Source organism: Notechis scutatus, chromosome 3 (genome assembly GCF_049901735.1).
Source record: "Notechis scutatus isolate UNSWTSFEM ecotype Mainland chromosome 3, rNotScu1.2, whole genome shotgun sequence".
NCBI lineage: Eukaryota > Metazoa > Chordata > Lepidosauria > Squamata > Elapidae > Notechis > Notechis scutatus.
The window spans coordinates 185817904-185836478 of NC_142011.1; the positions used below are offsets into that span (position 1 = coordinate 185817904).

Below are 18575 nucleotides of genomic sequence, written 5' to 3' on the forward strand. Positions count from 1 at the left end.
TCTGACCCCACACTCCCGGCCTTTTAGAAGAGCCTAAACATTTGGCTCTGCTGTATGGCCTGGGGCCCGAACAAGGGCACACCACATTGGGGGTGGCTGCCCATCATCTTCGCTTTTTAATTTTAATGTTTTGTTTTATTGTAATAGGTTTTTGTAAGGTTTTAATCCTTATTATATTGTAAGTGCCCAAAGTCACTGTATTAGTGAGATAGGTGGCATAGAAAGCCAATAAATAAATAGACCATTGTTGCAATAAACTATATTTTCCAAACTACTTCCATATTGCTGCCCCCAAAGTACATAAAAGAGTCTGTAAAGATGAAATCATTAGCACAAGCTCATCTCAAAAAAGGATTTATCTCTATATATTTATAAAATTACTAGTTTTATTTATTTATTTAAAACATTTGTATAGCCACCTATCTTAAAACCAACTGTGGATGCCTTACAGCCAACAAAACAATATATATATATATATACTCATAAAACAAACCATGATAAAACTAAAAAATGACAACAGAAAACCTGATGCTACATCACATTTCCTTGATGCTATTTGCATTGTCATCTCAGCCTCTCCTCACTCTATTCCTAATGGCTTGTTCCCAAATAAGTTATAATATATAAATAAGTTATAATTATAATCATAGGTTTCTCAAATAAGATCCGTCAGATATACAAAACAACTACATCATTTTATATATAAACAATTACCACATTATGGCCTTCTTCCTATTTTAAGGTTCTCCATTAAGTAACCTTTAGGCTCCAGAGAAATAATAGTAGCTATGATTAAGCAGTATTTATCTCACAAAATTTATGAAAGGTGATCAACACAATAGAAGGTTTTGCAAACAGTGAAAAGGAAAAAGAGAATAGGTTGAAAGACTCAGAAGAAAAATAATGTAAGTTTTTATAAAAAGATGAAATAGAACAAGTTAGAAAAAACAACATTGATTGTTGATTGATTTAATTTATAAGGCTGCCCAATTGTTCATCCATCTACGTCTACTACTCTCACATATAATTTCCAATGGTTAATATTACCTTCATATGTCGATAATGACTTTGAAGTATCAGTTAAAAAATGAACATGAGAAGATGTCACAGGACGGGTAATAGAATCCGTAATGATCATGTTCTGACTTTGCTTGGCTAGAGTAAACCAATCCTGTGTCTGGGTAACAGTAGCCTATTAAATAAAACATTTGGTGGTTTAAGTTACTTATAAATTAAGTGGAGAAGACAAGCGGTAGATTTGAAAGGAGAAATGTTAAGTCTATACATCTGAGATGTCCCAATACAAAAAATGTAGAGTTGAGAAAGGCAGGCTGCAGTACGACTGTAGTTCCTCTAAGTTTTCTAGCACACTTTAGTAGTATGCTAGATTGAGGAAAGCTGCATTCAAAACTTCAGCTAGGAAATCCCCAGGTAAGGATGGGTTAGTCATTCCCTCTCATCTTCTTAACACATTTTTAGGATGGTAACATGGATAAAATAAACGGCAGGCATCAACTAGAAAATGGGAGTATTAAGGATAAATTCATATTCCATGCCCCTTTACATTTTATTTTTTATTTTAAAAAATATTTTACTTACTGCTCTGAAATCTGAGACCAAAGTAACATACATCAAAACATACACAGCAATGAAATTAAAAATGACATAAAACCAAACCAGCCAAATCCAAGAAGAAGGCACCAGTCCACTATAAGAAACTTATAGGCTAATGCTACAAATAGAACTTTTGCCACTGCCCTTGGAGCATCCAAACATTGGTCACTTAAAAGAAAATACTGATCTCCTCAATGATGAAGGAAATTAAAATTCCTAACAATTTGGGGTTATAAATTCTGATAAGGAATGTGGATGAAAGTGGGCATTTTAGTAAGACATGAGAAACAGATTCAACCATGGGTGGGATTCTACCAGTTTGCACCTATTCGCTAGAACCGGTTGTTAACATTCTAAGCAGTTCGGAGAACTGGTTGTTAGAAGAAATTGCTGGCCTAATCCTGTAAGGAAGGCAGGAAGGAAACATTCTGGTGTTGCTTACAGAAACTGCCTCTCCATTAACCCTTATTACATTCTTGGCAGGATTAGACTTCCTGTCTCAGGAATGTCTCTGGAGTTTTTTCCCCCTCCTTTGCTGGTACTTTGCTTGTGTGGAGTGACGATTAAAAGCTACAATGGCACTGAAATAGTGACTTATGACCATCTTTCACACATGACTGTTGCAGCATCCCCAGTCATGAGAGGCCAGGCAAGGAGATGCATGCCTCAATGTGAGTGATATTGAGTTGGCCACACCCAGCCAATAACATGACCACCTAAGCCATGCCCACCCAGTCACATGCCCACCTAAGCCACGCCCACAGAACCGGTTGTTAAAAATTTGAATCCCACCCCTGGATTCAACCATTGTGTGTACAGGTATAATTTTCATATGGGAGACTGTAATATCTTCTAGTTGTCACCCAGATGGGTAACATATCAAACTTGAACCAGTGGGGAAAAAACCCTCCCTTAACTCTTAATTTATTCTCCACAGGATACTTTTATTTACAACACTCAATGTATTTTACCTGGCCAAGAGAAACGTAGAACCTTTTCATAATCAAATCATCTTCATTTTCCCCAGGGCTTTCTATGGTGGGTGGACCTTTTGAGAACCAAGGATAATAGGTTTTGTCTATAACTAAACTGATCCCAGTTTTGCTCCATTCCACCTGTGAAATAAGTTTGGCCAATCTATAGAGAAGTGACAAATAGCATAAAGTTATTTAAGGTTACCCAGATAATATTAGCATCAACAAAACTACTGTTCTTTTAAAGAAACCAAAATCTCAAAGACATTGTCTTAATTCATTATAATATAATAAAATAATTTAATCCTATTCAGAGTTTTAAATGTTTTGAAGAGTATCAGCAGAGTTGAGATCAAGTTCATCTAGAAATTTGTCAAGAAAGTCACTCTGCATTTAGGAACTAGCAGTAGAAAGTTCAAGAGTCTTGGGGACAGTTTTATAAGCACTCTTAGATAATTTGTTTTAATGCAGACAAGAAAAAATCCCTATATATACTCATAAGATCAGTCTGGCTCAGAAGATAGAACTCTAATCCATCCTATACACATCTAGTCCTCAACTTATGAGCCCAAAATTTCTGTTGCTAAGTGAGACATTTGTTAAATGAGTTTTGCCCCATTTTATGACCTTTCTTGCCACCATTAAGTAAATCACTGCAGTTATTAAATTAATAACACAGTTGTTAAGTGAATCTGGCTTCCCCATTGACTTTGCATGTCAGAATGTCGCAAAAGATGACCACAAACCCCGGCACACTATAATTATTATAAATATGAACCAATTGCCAAATATCTGAATTTTGATCACAGGATTCTTTGTCAATTCTTTTTCAGACCTTGTCAAATTGTAATGTACTTGCTCAAGATTTACTTTCTTTCTGTCCCTCTTTCTCTCTCTTTATCTCTTTATCTCTCTCTCTATAGATAGATAGATGGATGGATGGATGGATGGATGGATGGATGGATGGATGGATGGATGGATGGATAGATAGATAGATAGATATCCCCTGAGCTGCCCTTAAAGCTAGTTCGTACTGCTAGGGTCAGCATTGCTAGGGTGAAGTCTGGAGATACTACATTTAATTGATCCAGAGTTGCAGATAAGTTATGCAGAGAAGGGTCTTCTGAATCTCACATGGGATCACAGTTGAATCACTTATTTTAAAAAAAAATAGATCCAGAACTGACATAGAAATGGCTGGTTGACTCATTTACCTTTGTCTCCTTACATTTAGTTCTATTTTTCACTATTTTGCATTTCCAGTGATGCTAGCAGAAAAATATTTGTTTTTTTTTCCAAAGGTGAAAGTGCCCGATAACATTGTTTTCTGATGGCTGAAGGAATTGCTTTAGGCGGGCAATGGCCGATGCCTTAGCTTCAGGCCATTGCTCCCTATGCCTATTTCAACTTGAGTTATGGAACAATGAAACAAACAGATGTGTAAAACAACCTTAAAATTCATCCAGCTGAGAACGTTTCAATCCCTTCCTAACAACAACATGACCTTGTGAGCAAAAGGTTTCCTACTCTTTTTATTTCTTGTACAAAATCCCTGATGGTCCTAACTCTAGTCCCTAACCTTCCTTGCCTTAACCAGGACTAAAGTTAATCAGGCTAAGTCTTAAATAGTATGAAAAAAAAATGGATTTGAAACTAACTTCTCCACTGGTTTTCATTTACAACTGCTTTAATTAAACATAATAAAGATTAGCCCTAGATAGAATATAGAATCATAGAGCTGGAAGAGACCAGCCTACTCTAACCCCCTTCTTGAGGTAAGAGACCTTATAACATCCCAGTCAAATAGTTGTCTAGTTATTGTTGGAAACCTCCAGTGATGGAGCTCCTACAACACTGGGAGGTAACTTGATTGCTCTCCTTCTCAGAAAATTTCTCCTTACTTCTAAGTTGGATCTCTCTTTAATGAGCTTCCACCCATTACTTCTGTTGTGGTTAGCCGGCAGCAGGAGTGGACGGCTGAGGAGAGCGAGGACTCAGATAAGGGGCCAGGACCATTAGGGAGTGGACTACTGCCTTCAGAGATTGTGGGGGTTGGCAGCAGCAATGAGGAGGTTCCCGAGGAGCCTGTGCCAAGTGTGCGTGCGCGCAGGATTGCTCACAGGAAAGAGCAGCTGCAACAGCACAGGCGACTCGGGAGTAAGGCTACAAGACTTCTCCTTCAAGAAGATAAAAGGCAGCTGTGAAGTGAATGTTCTTTGCAGGAAGCAAAGACTTTTTGAAACTCAGCCTTGTGGACATTCCAGTATCTTAATTTGGTATTTGAAGACTCTTGTGTTGTGAAATATTTCTTATCTGTGATTCTTGGCAGTCTCGCATAGTTTTGGCAAGGTTTGTGCTTATCAAAGTTAATTAGTTTGCAGCAGCCTTTTAAAAGGGATTCAAAAGACTCATTAAAAGGTTTCTGTTCCCTTTGGTTATTGTTTGTCTTATTGGAAAAGGGTTTGGGTCAGAACAATTTTTTGTTCTGCCCTGTGGTGCTTTGGAGAACAAGTCAGTCTCTCTTCTCTGTACAATCTCTCAGGTACCGGAAGACAGTTATGTCCCCATTATGTCTTCGATTGGCTAGAGTTGCTAGACATACCTAGTTCACTCAAGTAATAGTTGTCATTGCGCCTTGTACAACGAAATTAAATGCCATCTTCAGTGTACATTATACATAAGAAAACTATTAAAAAATAAAACAAAAACACACATCCTTCACATTCTATGCAAATGAATTGAAAACCCCTGATATTGCATTAATTTTGCACTGTACTGTACAGTGGGGGGACGCGGTGGCTCAGTGGCTAAGACGCTGAGTTTGTTGATCAGAAAGGTTGGCAGTTCAGCAGTTCGTATCCCTAGCACTGTGTAACGGAGTGAGCTCCTGTTACTTGACCCAGCTTCTGCCAATCTAGCAGTTCAAAAGAATGTAAAAAATGCAAGTAGAAAAATAGGGACCACTTTGGTTGGAAGGTAACAGCGTTCCATGCACCTTCGGCATTTAGCCATGCCAACCACATGACCACGGAGACGTCTTCGGACAGCGCTGGCTCTTCGGCTTTGTAACAGAGATGAGCACTGCCCTCTAGAGACAGAAACAACTAGCACGTATGTGCAAGGGGAACCTTTACCTTTATACTGTACAGTAGAATTCAATATAGTTACTGCTGTGTAAATGTTCATTATACAATTTAGCCCCTGGAGCCTTTATCATCATTATTGCTTTTCTCTGCATATTTTCTAGGATCTTAGCATCTTTTCTGTATCGTGATGACCAAAACTGTATGCAGTATTTCAAGTGTGGCCTCACTAGTGTGATATAAAACAGCATTATCAACTCCTTGTGATCTTGATGTTATCCCTTGGCTGATACAGCACTGTCTTTTTTACTAGCTACAGCACACTGCTGGTTCATATTAAGTGATGCTTCACTTAACAACACCCCAGATCCCTCTCGCAGTTACTGCTATCGAGCCAGGTACCACCTATTCTGTAGCTATGCATTTGGTTTTTCCTGCTTAAGTTCAGGATCTTACTTTTCTCACCACTGAACTGCATCTTTTGTGGGGGTGGGGAGAGAATGGGGACACAAAGATGCCAAAAACATTTTCTCTGTAACAAAAGAATGACATTATGTCTTCCTTAAATGCTGCCAATATTTGCATTTTTAAGAATAGCAAATAGATTGATACACTTACCAAATTAGGTTTTTTAAAAAAGGTAAAATGAGATATAATGCAAGACATTTTTAAATTAATTGCAGTAGTACTTAAATATAGACCATGACTTTAGCCATACATGATTGCTTGTAAAAGTTACATAGTGAGAAGCTATAAAAATAAGGTTAGTTTCATTGCTATTATTCTCATAAGCCATTAAAATTATATATGTGTGGCTAAAACAATCCAGTTTTTGTTGTTGTTTTTAAGAGAAAATTGCAGATTTAAAACTTAGATTCTAATTAGAAGTCAAAATACCTGTATTCAAAGTAGCAATCACTCCCTAAAAATGCTGGAAATCTCTTCTTTTTAATCCATTCAATAGCTTGTTCTCGGTTCAGACTCTAACAAAAGAAAATATATTCTTTAAGATTTATTTGCTGTATTATTAACAAACAGGACGGTATAATCCAATAATTTCCTAATGCTTTATAGGAGCTCAGTGGATCCTAGAAACATACACACAAGGTATTTCATTACCCAACTATGTAATATTATCAGTGCTACTTCTGTCAAGCTGTGCAGTTTATTGAAGGCTTGTATCTGAAACCGGTGGGCAGAGAGTGCTGTTGTAGGCAATCCTGCAGGAAAAAAAAATACTTATTCTTTGGCTGAGGCTTGCCTAAATGCAAATTTATTCCATTTGTATGCTGTCTGGAGCATTTGATACCCACGTGAATGCTTATAGAAGAGCATATTTGTAGCTCAGGAGTGCTTGGTACTCTCAAGCTTGGTTGTTTTCTTGCTGATGTTCCCCAATTAAGGAAAACCATCAGTGTAACATCATCAGTAGCAGTGATGATGTTCCTTAGTTGAGTACTGAAATGTCTGCAAGAAAACAACCAAGGTCAGAGAATATCAACAATCCCACAGAAAGAAAGTTTGTTTACCAGGTTTCATTCCCTCAGCAAAACACTGCTCCCTAAGCAAAGGATGAAATCTGAAAAAAGACCTGTTTCTTATAATTCATTTTTATGGAATTGTACTAGAATGATATCCTCTGGCACCCTGTGACATAAACATACTGCCATAAAATGCATTTGGTAGAGTAGCATAAAATTGTTCTTTTCTTGGTAGAAGTTGCCTTTCCTCTTGTGGCTTACTAATAATGGTTTCTGGAAAGGCTGAATATGGCTTCTTTACTTTAGCCAATATTTCTGGATGTAATCAAATAAATTTGTAATTATCTATGCTCAAAACAAATTCCATGGGTTTGTCTCTGTATCCATGAGAAAATATGACAGGCCAAAGTCATATTTCTCGTATTAGTGGAAACAGCTTCCAAGATGTCAATTTTATAAAGGAAAACTACATTCTATTGAATCCTATATTGTATTCATTATTCTACATTTAGGATTGCACTATAAATATTTTTGTTATAGTTCATTATTCCCAAACCTGGCATTGTCAAATTAATTGCAATTACAGTTTTCAGAATTTCTAGCAATGATTTGATTAGATTAGCTGAGAATGCTGGGAACTGCAGATCCAAGACATCAGGAGCTGAGAAAGGCAGTGATAATGAGCCCAGTGTTGCTCAATATTGGTGACTTTCAGAAACGTGGATTTCATCTAGCAGAATTCCCCAGCCATTATGCAGGCTGCAGAATTCTAAGTCCACACTTCTTAAAGGCACCCAGTTGAGAAACACTTGTTTAGATAGTGAAATTCATATATGTGTGAAGGTTTGAATGTAGGGAAGGAAAGTCATGATAAGTGGATTTATTTTCTACTTCCATGCTTGAACAAAGCCCACACACACACATTCTTTGACAGTGATGTGCAAAAGTTTTGGTTTCAGTTTTCAATCTTCACATCATCCCATTTGGAGTTTGAAATGGCTCATGTTACATGTACATTGTCTAAATATTTTTAAAGTAATTCAAGCTAGAATTCCAAATGGTTGGATTTAACTTTTTTCACACCATTTATTAATGGCTCCACATGAGGGCAGTTCTAAGGATGAAGGGATCCTTAAAAACATATGGTATATACAGTTAGCTATGAATACGACCAGACAATGTCATATATACGACAACAATATAGTGCAAATTACACAAAATATATAATCTGCATCAAGGATATCACAATGCATGACATCATCAAATAAAAGATAACAGATCATCAGAGTTGGAAGGGACCTTGTAAGTCATCTAGTCCAGGGGGGGGGGGGGGGGGGGGGGGGGGGTTTTTTGGGGTGGGTGTTGGGGGGGTGGGTGGGGGGGGGGGGGGGGGGGGGGGGGGGGGGTTTTGGGGGGGGGGGGGTTTGGGGGAGGGGGGAGGGGGGGTTTTTTTTTTTGTTTTTTTGGTGTTTTTGGTTTTGGGTTTTTTTTTAAAAAGGGGGGGGGGGAAGGGGGGGGGGTTTTTGGGGGGGGGGGGGGGTGGAAGGGGGTTGGGGGATAATTACACCCCCACCCAAGCAGGAGACCCTACACCATTTCTGACAGATGGGAGTCCAATCTCTTCTTGAAAATCTCAAGTGATGATGCTCCCACAACTTCCGAGAGCAAGCTGTTCCATTGGTTGATTGTTTTCACTGTCAGAAAGTTTCTCCTTATTTCAGGTTAAATTTCTCCTTGTTCAGTTTCCATCCATTATTCCTTGTCTGGCCTACAGGCGCTTTAGAAAGTAGCTTGACCCCTTCCTCCCTGTGGCAGCCCCTCAAATATTGGAAGACCGCTATCAAGTTTCCCCTGGTCCTTCTCTTCACTACACTAGCTAAGCCCAGTTCCTGTAACCGTTCTTTGTATGTTTTAGCCTCCAGTCCCCTAATCATCCTCTTCTCTGTACTTTTTATAGAGTCTCAACATCTTTTTATAGTGTGGTGACCAAAACTGGATGCAGTACTCTAGGTGTGGTCTTACTAAGGCTTTATAGAGTGGTGTTAGTACTTCCCTTGGTCTTGATTGTATCCCTCTGTTAATGCAATTTAGGATTGCATTAGCTTTTTTGGCTGCTGCTGCACACTGCTTGCTCATATTTAGCTGGTTGTCCACTAAGACTCCAAGATCCCTCTCACAGTTACTGCTTTTGAGCCTGGTTTCACCCGGTCTATATGTGTATCTCTGGGTTTTCTTGCCTAAGTGTAGGACTTTACTTTTCTCTACATTGAATTTCATTTTGTTAGATAGGGCCCAGTGTTCAAGTCTGTCAAGATCTTTCTTGGGTGTTAGCTATTCCTGCCAGCTTATCAAAGCGTATACCAGACATTATGGTCACACATACAAATTCAGACTTTCAGATTTACTCACAGAGGTCAGGATGGAAACGGGAATGGATTCCTACTCACTGATATTCCATACAACTTTCTTCCCAGGGTGGCTACCAATGTGGATTAAGTTTTAATTACTCCTTTTAAAGGAGGTCAATACCCTTGAAACTTAGCAACTTTTTAAAAACCTGATATAATAATCAGAGGAATCATTGCAGGATCGAAAGGTTTTAACATATATTTGAACAATGAAACACGGAACTCCAATTAATACAGCAAGAATTCAGAGTTGGTTGTATATCATATTTCCACAAATGCTTCTTAAAAGGCACAATAATAACACCAATTTATTCTTACCATGGTTGAATAATTCGGATTAAAACTGAAGGCCGAGGAAGGAGGAGTTTTAATATCTTTAGAAAAGGAGGTTTGTATCTTTGTCTGCCTTGTAACATCATAAATGGGATTTCGAGGTTTGTGATCTCGAAGCATCTGTTTTAGCTGGTTTTCCATGCACTGGGGGACATCACTAGCAACTTCAAAAATTCCAAAATCGGGATTAAATTGAACTGGTTCTGCAAATGTCTATAAACATGAAAAGTGAAAGATTAGGATTCAGAAATAGCACAACATGGAAGGGATATAATCTAACCATGCATTTTATAAATAAACAGATGGCCTGGAATTCTGCTTGTATTCCTCTTAAGCTACCTGATAGTTTAATTTTAGAGAGTTTCCACCTCTTGAAAATATTTTTATAGCCCTGGCCTTTGTTTTTCTAACTTTCTAGAACAGCAACTTCTGCCTACAAAAAAAATTAACATATCCATTATTAATACCATTCAGTAGAAGTACAGAGGAAATTGATGCATATTTACAGTTATTATGCCCATTCAAGCTCTTACCACTTAATCCATTCTGCAGTAATTGATGTGTTCTTTCATAAAAGAAGAAATATGATTGTAACCTTTTAGCATTCCTGGAGCTTACAGAAAATGTGCCTATAAGTACATTTTAAAAACTGTTGAAACTTCCCTAACAGGTAGAATTTACCACTATCCTCTAAGCATTCAGAACTAACCGACAACATTGTGCTGTCTGTCTGATGAGAGGAAAAAGCACATAGATTCTACTTGGCAAGAAAATAAAACAGTGATAAGAAGTAACTATCAATTTCCTGCCTTTTCCTGACTGCTTAAATTAGCTGCCTGAAGTAGCTCCTTCTTTCTTTGTTGAATTGGCCTTGAGATAACAAAGTTATTATTCATAAGTATCATAAATTTGTGATTGCTAACATTTCTTGGGGGAAAAATATGTAATGTACTAACATCAGGCCAAAGTTTCTGTTTTTATTTAATTTGGAGGGAATACAAATTAAAATAACAAAAAGAATAAACTTTTAATTCCAAATCATTGAAGATATGCTAGTTTATGAGAATATGTGAACAAAGTATGTAAATTCTACAATCTGGAACTATTTTAACAGATGCTAGATAATTTTAGTAATGTATTATTTATATAGAAAACTAACCAAAAATAACATTAATTAATCACTTGTATCTATTTTTAATTTCAACTCTGGCAATGGAGCCCAAAGACCCATTTTCCAAAAAGCAGTCCAATTAATTAAATTGAAAACATCTGGATCTTCTAATGTAATAAAACAGATGCCAATAACAATGTTTTAAATATAAACTGTATTGTCATCTTGGATGCTTGACTACCAATCAATTATAATGTATATAAAGGGATGGAATGAAAGAACTAATACTCTTCGCCAATAAGCCAAGGCCAAACTACTAAGTTAATCAAAGGCGTATGTTTCAATCCAGCAAGTGACTTCACTTTTCTGAACTGGATCCTACATTTGCAAGGAAGCTCAAAGCATGGGAGGTGTCACATTTGACATCTCAGAGCTCTGAACATATGCTGACCAGTTGAATCCAGTTCTTCTCCTTCAATATAGCTGATGCAAAGTGCAATCAACATGGGAAGATGGAGGGAAATCTTTGTTGGTAAAACCCACTCCTTATATACACAGACCTCTTATAGTATGATTTAAAAAATCTTGTGGTACCTCATGCACGTGCATAAAATAAGCAATATATTATAAATGTGTATACAATAATCATGAGTTACCAATTGTCTTCTGATTTAGTCAAACATGATCCCAGGACATATTTGCTATAACACATATTGAAAGCTCTACAATATGTGCTGTGGTTAGGATTCATTCAGATTCATTCCATTTCTAGACAATAAGATTGTTAAGTGGCAGAAGCAAAGTATGCAAAAAATCCAAATTGCAGAGGTACATTATTTGAGCAATGACCCCACTACCTCTAATCTATGTATGAGAAGTCAAATTACATTTAATCAAATAGAGATACAAAAACATTTTAGACATGCATAAGCGCACCAACCTGCCTACCGTCCCTGTCCTATTATTTCTTTTTATTTGTATCCATTTCATGTATTCATAACCATGTTATATTTATACCTGTTATCTAATACTTGCTTGACAAATAAAATAAATAAATAAAAATAAATGCTTACAGGTATGCTAAGATCATTCCCTCAATTTGGATCCCTGCAATTGCTTTGACAGCAAGTCCCATCAAGGCCAACTAAATGCCACTAATGATCATGGATTGTGGAACTGATAGTCCTGGGCATAGACTGAAGAAAACATACTATGGAATTATTTCATATTACTTATCTATTTACCTATTCATTCATTTATTTCTGTGCTGCTCTTCTTCTTGAGAGAGGTCAGAGAAGTACACAAAGGGACAAAACCATCAAGAACAGGACCAACCATTATGGTTTATATAATAGCTAGAAAATGAACAAGTAAGCATTCCATTCTTCTTTAAGATAGCATGGTGGCCAGTTATATTTTGTGAGTGTATGTGGGAGACTATTGCATTATAGAATCATTGTGCGATCCCTGAAAAAGTCTACTCTGTGCTATTTACATTGTGATCTGATCCAACCACAAAATGTTTTATATTAGGTATGTTCTGTCTCTCATCAGTTTTACACATGTTTCTTTCCATATAGTGCCTGGACTAATCTGCATGGTTTTAAAGAAACATATAATGAAGACATTTTATTTTTAATTATATGCATATGTATGTATGTAGGTCTAGGTCTGTTCGGGTCTTTTCCCGTGTAAGATTAAGAGTATCTTGGCAACGTTTCAGCGAGGTCCCACTCGCCATCCTCAGGCTGGTGCTTTCGGCTTTGTGCCCGTGCAAGCAGTGTGTGATCGGAGCTGCCGTCTCTCTATAAATACTGGTGGTGGGGGCTGGTGTGCTGGGCTGGTTGGCTGCGCTGCTGCCTCTTGATTGGTTGATGGAGTTGATGTTGGTATAATGGGCTGTGTGATGGCCTTGTGAGTTTTGTTGTGGAGATATCCTGGATCTTGTGCTGTAATCTCCTGGGTCGTTTGTTTTGTAGTGATCTTTTTTCCATTAGCCTCTCCTGTTTTAACAGCTTGGGTAATGGGTTGTGTGATGGGCTTGCGAGTTCTTTTGTTGTGGTAGCAGCGCAGCCAACCAGCCCAGCACACCAGCCCCCACCACCAGTATTTATAGAGAGACGGCAGCTCCGATCACACACTGCTTGCACTGGCACGAAGCTGAAAGCACCAGCCTGAAGATGGAGAGTGGGACCTTGCCAAAACGTCACCAAGATACTCTTAATCTTACACAGGAAAAGACCCGAACACACCTAGACCTACATACATACATACATACATACATACATACATACATACACACACACACACACACACACATATATAATTTGTTTTCTGAGGTTCTGGTATTGTATGTGGATCTTTGGTTATTCGGGTTTTCCCGCGTAAGATTCAAAGTATCTAGGCAACGTTCGATGAAGTCTCATTCATCATCTTCAGGCTTGCTTCTTCGGCTCTGTGCTTCTCAGAGTGATGTGAGCTTTCAGCTGCTTCTTCCTTCTAACTGCCAGTGGGGTGTGACTTGACTGGGTGGGGGCTTGGCTGCGTTCCATTGGGTGGGGGTGTGTTCTCATTGGTTGGAGGCTTGGCTGTGTTCTGATTGGTTGGGGGCTGGCCGTGTTCTGATTGGCTGGAGGCGTGCTCTGTTCAGGTGGGGGCTTGACCGTGCTCAGGCTAGTCCCAGCTGCTGGGGATTTGAGCTGGTGAGCTGGGATCTTGCTGTTTGGCTTTGAGTTCGTGGTCGTGCCACATCTTCATGGTGGGGTCAGTTCGCTTCATGTATGGCTCAGATGGGTTTGAAGTGGGTAGTGATGCAGCTGCAGTGCGGCTTCTGGTCTGTGGTCGTGTCTCATCTTCTGTGTGGGTGTGAGTCTGATTTTTACGTGGAAGTGTGGTGGTGGCATCTTGTGTGGCCCTCGTGGGTGTGGGTCTGGTGTCATTCATCATGTTGGGTACTCGTCTGTTCGTGAGGCGGGTTTCCAAATGGCTGGTAAGCGGGAGGTGTCATCTCTTTTATTCATGCTGTGTGGGCGTTTTTCTATCTCTATGGCTTCTCTGATTAATATATATATGATACTTTGAATCTTACGCGAGAAAACCCGAATAACCAAAGATCCATATATATATATATATATATATATATATATATATATATATATATATATATATATATATGCATATATATATATATATACATATACATATACATATACATATACATACACACACACACACACACACACACACACATAATATATATATATATAAATATAAATAAAATAAAAGGAGCACTTAAACAACACAATGTAACTCCAAGTCAATCACACTTCTGTGAAATCAAACTGTCCACTTAGGTAGCAACACTGATTGACAATCAACTTCACATGCTGTTGTGCAAATGTAAGAGACAACAGGTGGAAAGCATAGGCAGTTAGCAAGACATCCCCAATAAAGGAGTGGTTCTGCAGGTGGTGACCATAGACCATTTCTCAGTTCCTATGCTTTCTGGCTGATGGTTTGGTCACTTTTGAATGCTGGTGGTGCTTTCACTCTAGTGGTAGCATGAGATGGAGTCTACAACCTACACAAGTGGCTCAGGTAGTGCAGCTCATCCAGGATGGCACATCAATGCGAGCTGTGGCAAGGTTTGGTGTGTCTGTCAGCGTAGTGTCCAGAGCATGGAAGCGCTACCAGGAGACAGGCCAGTACATCAGGAGACATGGAGGAGGCCGTGGGAGCGCAACAACCCAGCATCAGGACTGCTACCTCCACCTTTGTGCAAGGAGGGACAGGAGGAGCATTGCCAGAGCCCTGCAAAATGACCTCCAGCAGGCCACAAATGTGCATGTGGCTGCTCAAACAGTCAGAAACAGAGTCCATGAGGGTGGTATGAGGGCCTGACATCCACAGGTGGGGGTTGTGCTTACAGCCCAACACCGCGCAGGACGTTTGGCATTTGCCAGAGAACACCAAGATTGGCAAATTCGTCACTGGCACCCTGTGCTCTTCACAGATGAAAACAAGTTCACACTGAGCACATGTGACAGACGTGACAGGGTCTGGAGACACTGTGGAGAATGTTCTGCTACCTGCAACACCCTCCAGCATGATCAGTTTGGCAGTGGGTCAGTAATGGTGTGGGATGGCATTTCTTTAGGGGGCCGCACAGCCATATGCCTGACTGCCATTAGATACCGAGATGAGATCCTCAGACCTCTTATGAGACCATATGCTGGTGCGGTTGGCCCTGGGTTTCTCCTAATGCAAGACAAATCTAGACCTCATGTGGCTGGAGTGTGTCAGCAGTTCCTGCAAGACAAAGGCACTGATGCTATGGACTGGCCCGCCCATTCCCCAGACCTGAATCCAATTGAGCACATCTGGGACATCATTTCTCGCTCCATCCACCAATGCCACGTTGCACCACAGACTGTCCAGGAGTTGGGGGATGCTTTAGTCCAAGTGTGGAAGGAGATCCCTCAGGAGACCTTCCGCCACCTCATCAGGAGCATGCCCAGGCGTTGTAGGGAGGTCATACAGGTACGTGGAGGCCCCACACACTACTGAGCCTCATTTTGACTTGTTTTAAGGACATTACATCAAAGTTGGATCAGCCTGTAATGTTTTTTTCCACTTTAATTTTGAGTGTAACTCCAAATCCAGACCTCCATGGGTTGTTAAATTTGATTTCCATTGATAATTTTTGTATGATTTTGTTGTCAGCACATTCAACTATATAATGAATGAAGTATTTAATAAGAATATTTCATTCATTCAGATCTAGGATGTATTATTTTTGTGTTCCCTTTTTTTTGAGCAGTGTATATATATACACACACACACACATATACATATACATACACACACACACACACACACACAATTTAAGATGTATGTGTGTGTGTATTCTAAATCTAATCAAAATTCACATTTCCAAAATTGAGAATATGTTAAAATGGAAATGATAACTTCTGAGCCGAGAATGGCAATGGTTCCAATCAGCACATTAGCCAAAGATATGTTAATTTGTTTTAGTTTAGTTTACTTTATTGTCTTTGCACCTCGTACAACGAAATTAAATGCCATCTTCAGTGTACATTATAACTATAAAAATAAAACACAGACACACATCTTTTGCATTCTATACACTTGAATTTAAAACCCCTGATATTGCATTAATCATTATTATTGCATTAATATTGCATTATACAGAATACGTATAATACGCATACGTAGAATTCAACATAGTTACTGCCCTGGGATAGAAGCTGTTTTTCAGACTATTTGTCCTTGTTTTTATTATCCTGTACTGTCTGCTTACTGATTACTATCATTTGGTCAGTTTGTATTGGAGTTCTCAAAAATAAAATCCAAGTGTCACCATTTGATATAATTCAGAACAAAGAACTTCTATAGCTTAGTACTGTAGTAGACCATTGGTGGGCTGCATAAAACAAAAGTGCCAATTTGCAGGATGATTTCCCACATTGTAATACATTAGAAACATTTCTTTTATTGAAACATTTTCTTGTAGTAAAGTGAACAATTAAATAGCATAATATATTTTTACTTTAACTTTTTGCCCATATACCAATTTTTATGCCTGGGACCTGTTTCCAGCTAATAGTCACGTAAGCATAAGTTAAAGAACCAAACTGTAATCAGGTTTCCACTGGCATTGCCCTGAGTAATTTCTATGATGAGCTGCAGCAAAGTAACAAAATAAAACATATCAGACACTCTATATCAAAGTTGAATAGAGCAAACTGAAGAAACCTAGTGATGAACAGATCAAGAATTATCAGCAGATATTCTTAAAAGAACAACAGTTATTTTCTGTTTTGGCCTTTCCTTTCATTGCAGCACTGCTGTCTCCACTAAGACGTTTGCTGAGGTTTCCAGCATGAGATAATTACAACATTCTCCTGAGGGAGTTTTCTGTAAGGCTTCTAATGTATGTGCTCATACTTTGGGAACACGATTTAGGATTTGCAATGATGGGCAGGCAAGCAAGAGGAATTAGTAAGTAAGCCAGAATATATTGGATGAGTCATATATTGTATATACAGTATAAGTATATATTGTAACAATCTAGTCAATCAATTTTATGGGGTTAACTATAAGGAATGGTGGAGCAATATGTGTCATACTTACTGGGAGACACAAAAATTCATTGAAGAAGTCTACAAGTATACTGTCAGTTGCTAAATACTCTTCCTGTGAGGACAGAGAAAGAAAGAAAAATCTTGTGATTTGATGTGGTAGAATAAGGACAATTCTTCTTATTGTAGAAGTGGTTAAGAATTTACAGCATTCCTTCAGAATCAGATTCTGGTCCATGTCAGGTCAGATTATGGTCCACCTATATGAGCATTACTAGACTAATCAATAATATTCAGTTAAATTGGTAGATTCTTCAGCTGACTGGAACCTCAGGCTAAGATCTTCTCTGTCATTTGTTACCTGATCCATTTACAAATAACCATCACTAACCAATGGTAGTTTCCCAATGGACAAGCAGAAGAATCGTTCTCAAGCCAGACCCTTCAGCCTAATTCCATTGAAAGTAAATAATTACTCTTCCAGTTAAAGATACTGGAATCTTTATCATAGCAAGATTCTATTCCATTATATTATATCCAGCTGTGCCCCCAGGTTGACTATGTTGGCTGGGGAATGAAGGGAGCCGAACATCAAAACATCTGGAGTGGTAATATATTTGGATTCATCTCCTTTATTGGCAGCTTCAACTACATTTGTCCTAAGTTTTATGCTTTGGGATACATTGGCTTTTCTAACTTTATGAACTCTACCTGTTCAGCTTTCCATTTTCAAATTGGTTATCAATTTAAGGACATTTAAGATTAGGTTTAGGTGCAACAGCGATCCTTCATCAATGTGACGCTAACGTCTCCAATGCAAATTAAGTCCTTTTGCATTAGGTAGTGATTTGGAAAAGGACAAATCTTAGCAAACCTCTAAAATTATTGGGGAGTCAGCAGCAGCACCCTTCAAATGAATTAGAAGCTTCCCACTGGCAGTGAGCTAAGCCTTAGTGTTTCAAAGACTTTGTGTAAAAAATGTTATTAAAAACAGGTTATTGTGTCCTACAGCATATTTCACATTTCATCAGACACAATGGGCTGATGACAACACTGTAAATGATGGAATATGGCAAATAAAAAAGAATGTTAATGGCTTTACTAGCCCAAGCAGGCCATAGAAAACAAATCCCTTGTTAGGGAATTTGAAGCTGGAGAAAATATGCAGACATCTATGGTATTATTTGCCCATGTTATTGAAAATACCAACTGTGGACCTTTTCAGTTTTCTGACATTATTTATATGACTTTCAAAACTGTGTGGGTGTGTATGTGCCTTTGAGTCAATACTGAGTCCTGGTAAGTACCTGGAAAAATCCCTTAAGTTTTCTTGGCAAGATTTGTTTCAGGAGTGGTTTATAATTTTATTTTTAATTTTTTAAAAATATTTACAATTTCTATAAGAATTATATTTGCATTCCCATTTTAATATTTAATCTACTTTTATGATACCCTTTGTACTAGCGTCAG

General features: G+C 38.4%; 1 protein-coding gene across 1 annotated transcript in view; it reads right to left on the reverse strand.

Moving 5' to 3' along the window:
• RGS22 (regulator of G protein signaling 22) overlaps nt 1-18575 on the reverse strand; it is a 93427-nt gene that overhangs the window by 68765 nt on the left and 6087 nt on the right. The window contains exons 3-7 of the mRNA XM_087962044.1: nt 17158-17220; nt 9879-10106; nt 6569-6654; nt 2586-2751; nt 1048-1192 (exon numbers count right to left, since the gene is read on the reverse strand). Of these exons, the coding sequence (XP_087818170.1) occupies nt 1048-1192; nt 2586-2751; nt 6569-6654; nt 9879-10106; nt 17158-17220 (688 nt within the window). The remainder of the gene's footprint in view (nt 1-1047; nt 1193-2585; nt 2752-6568; nt 6655-9878; nt 10107-17157; nt 17221-18575) is intronic.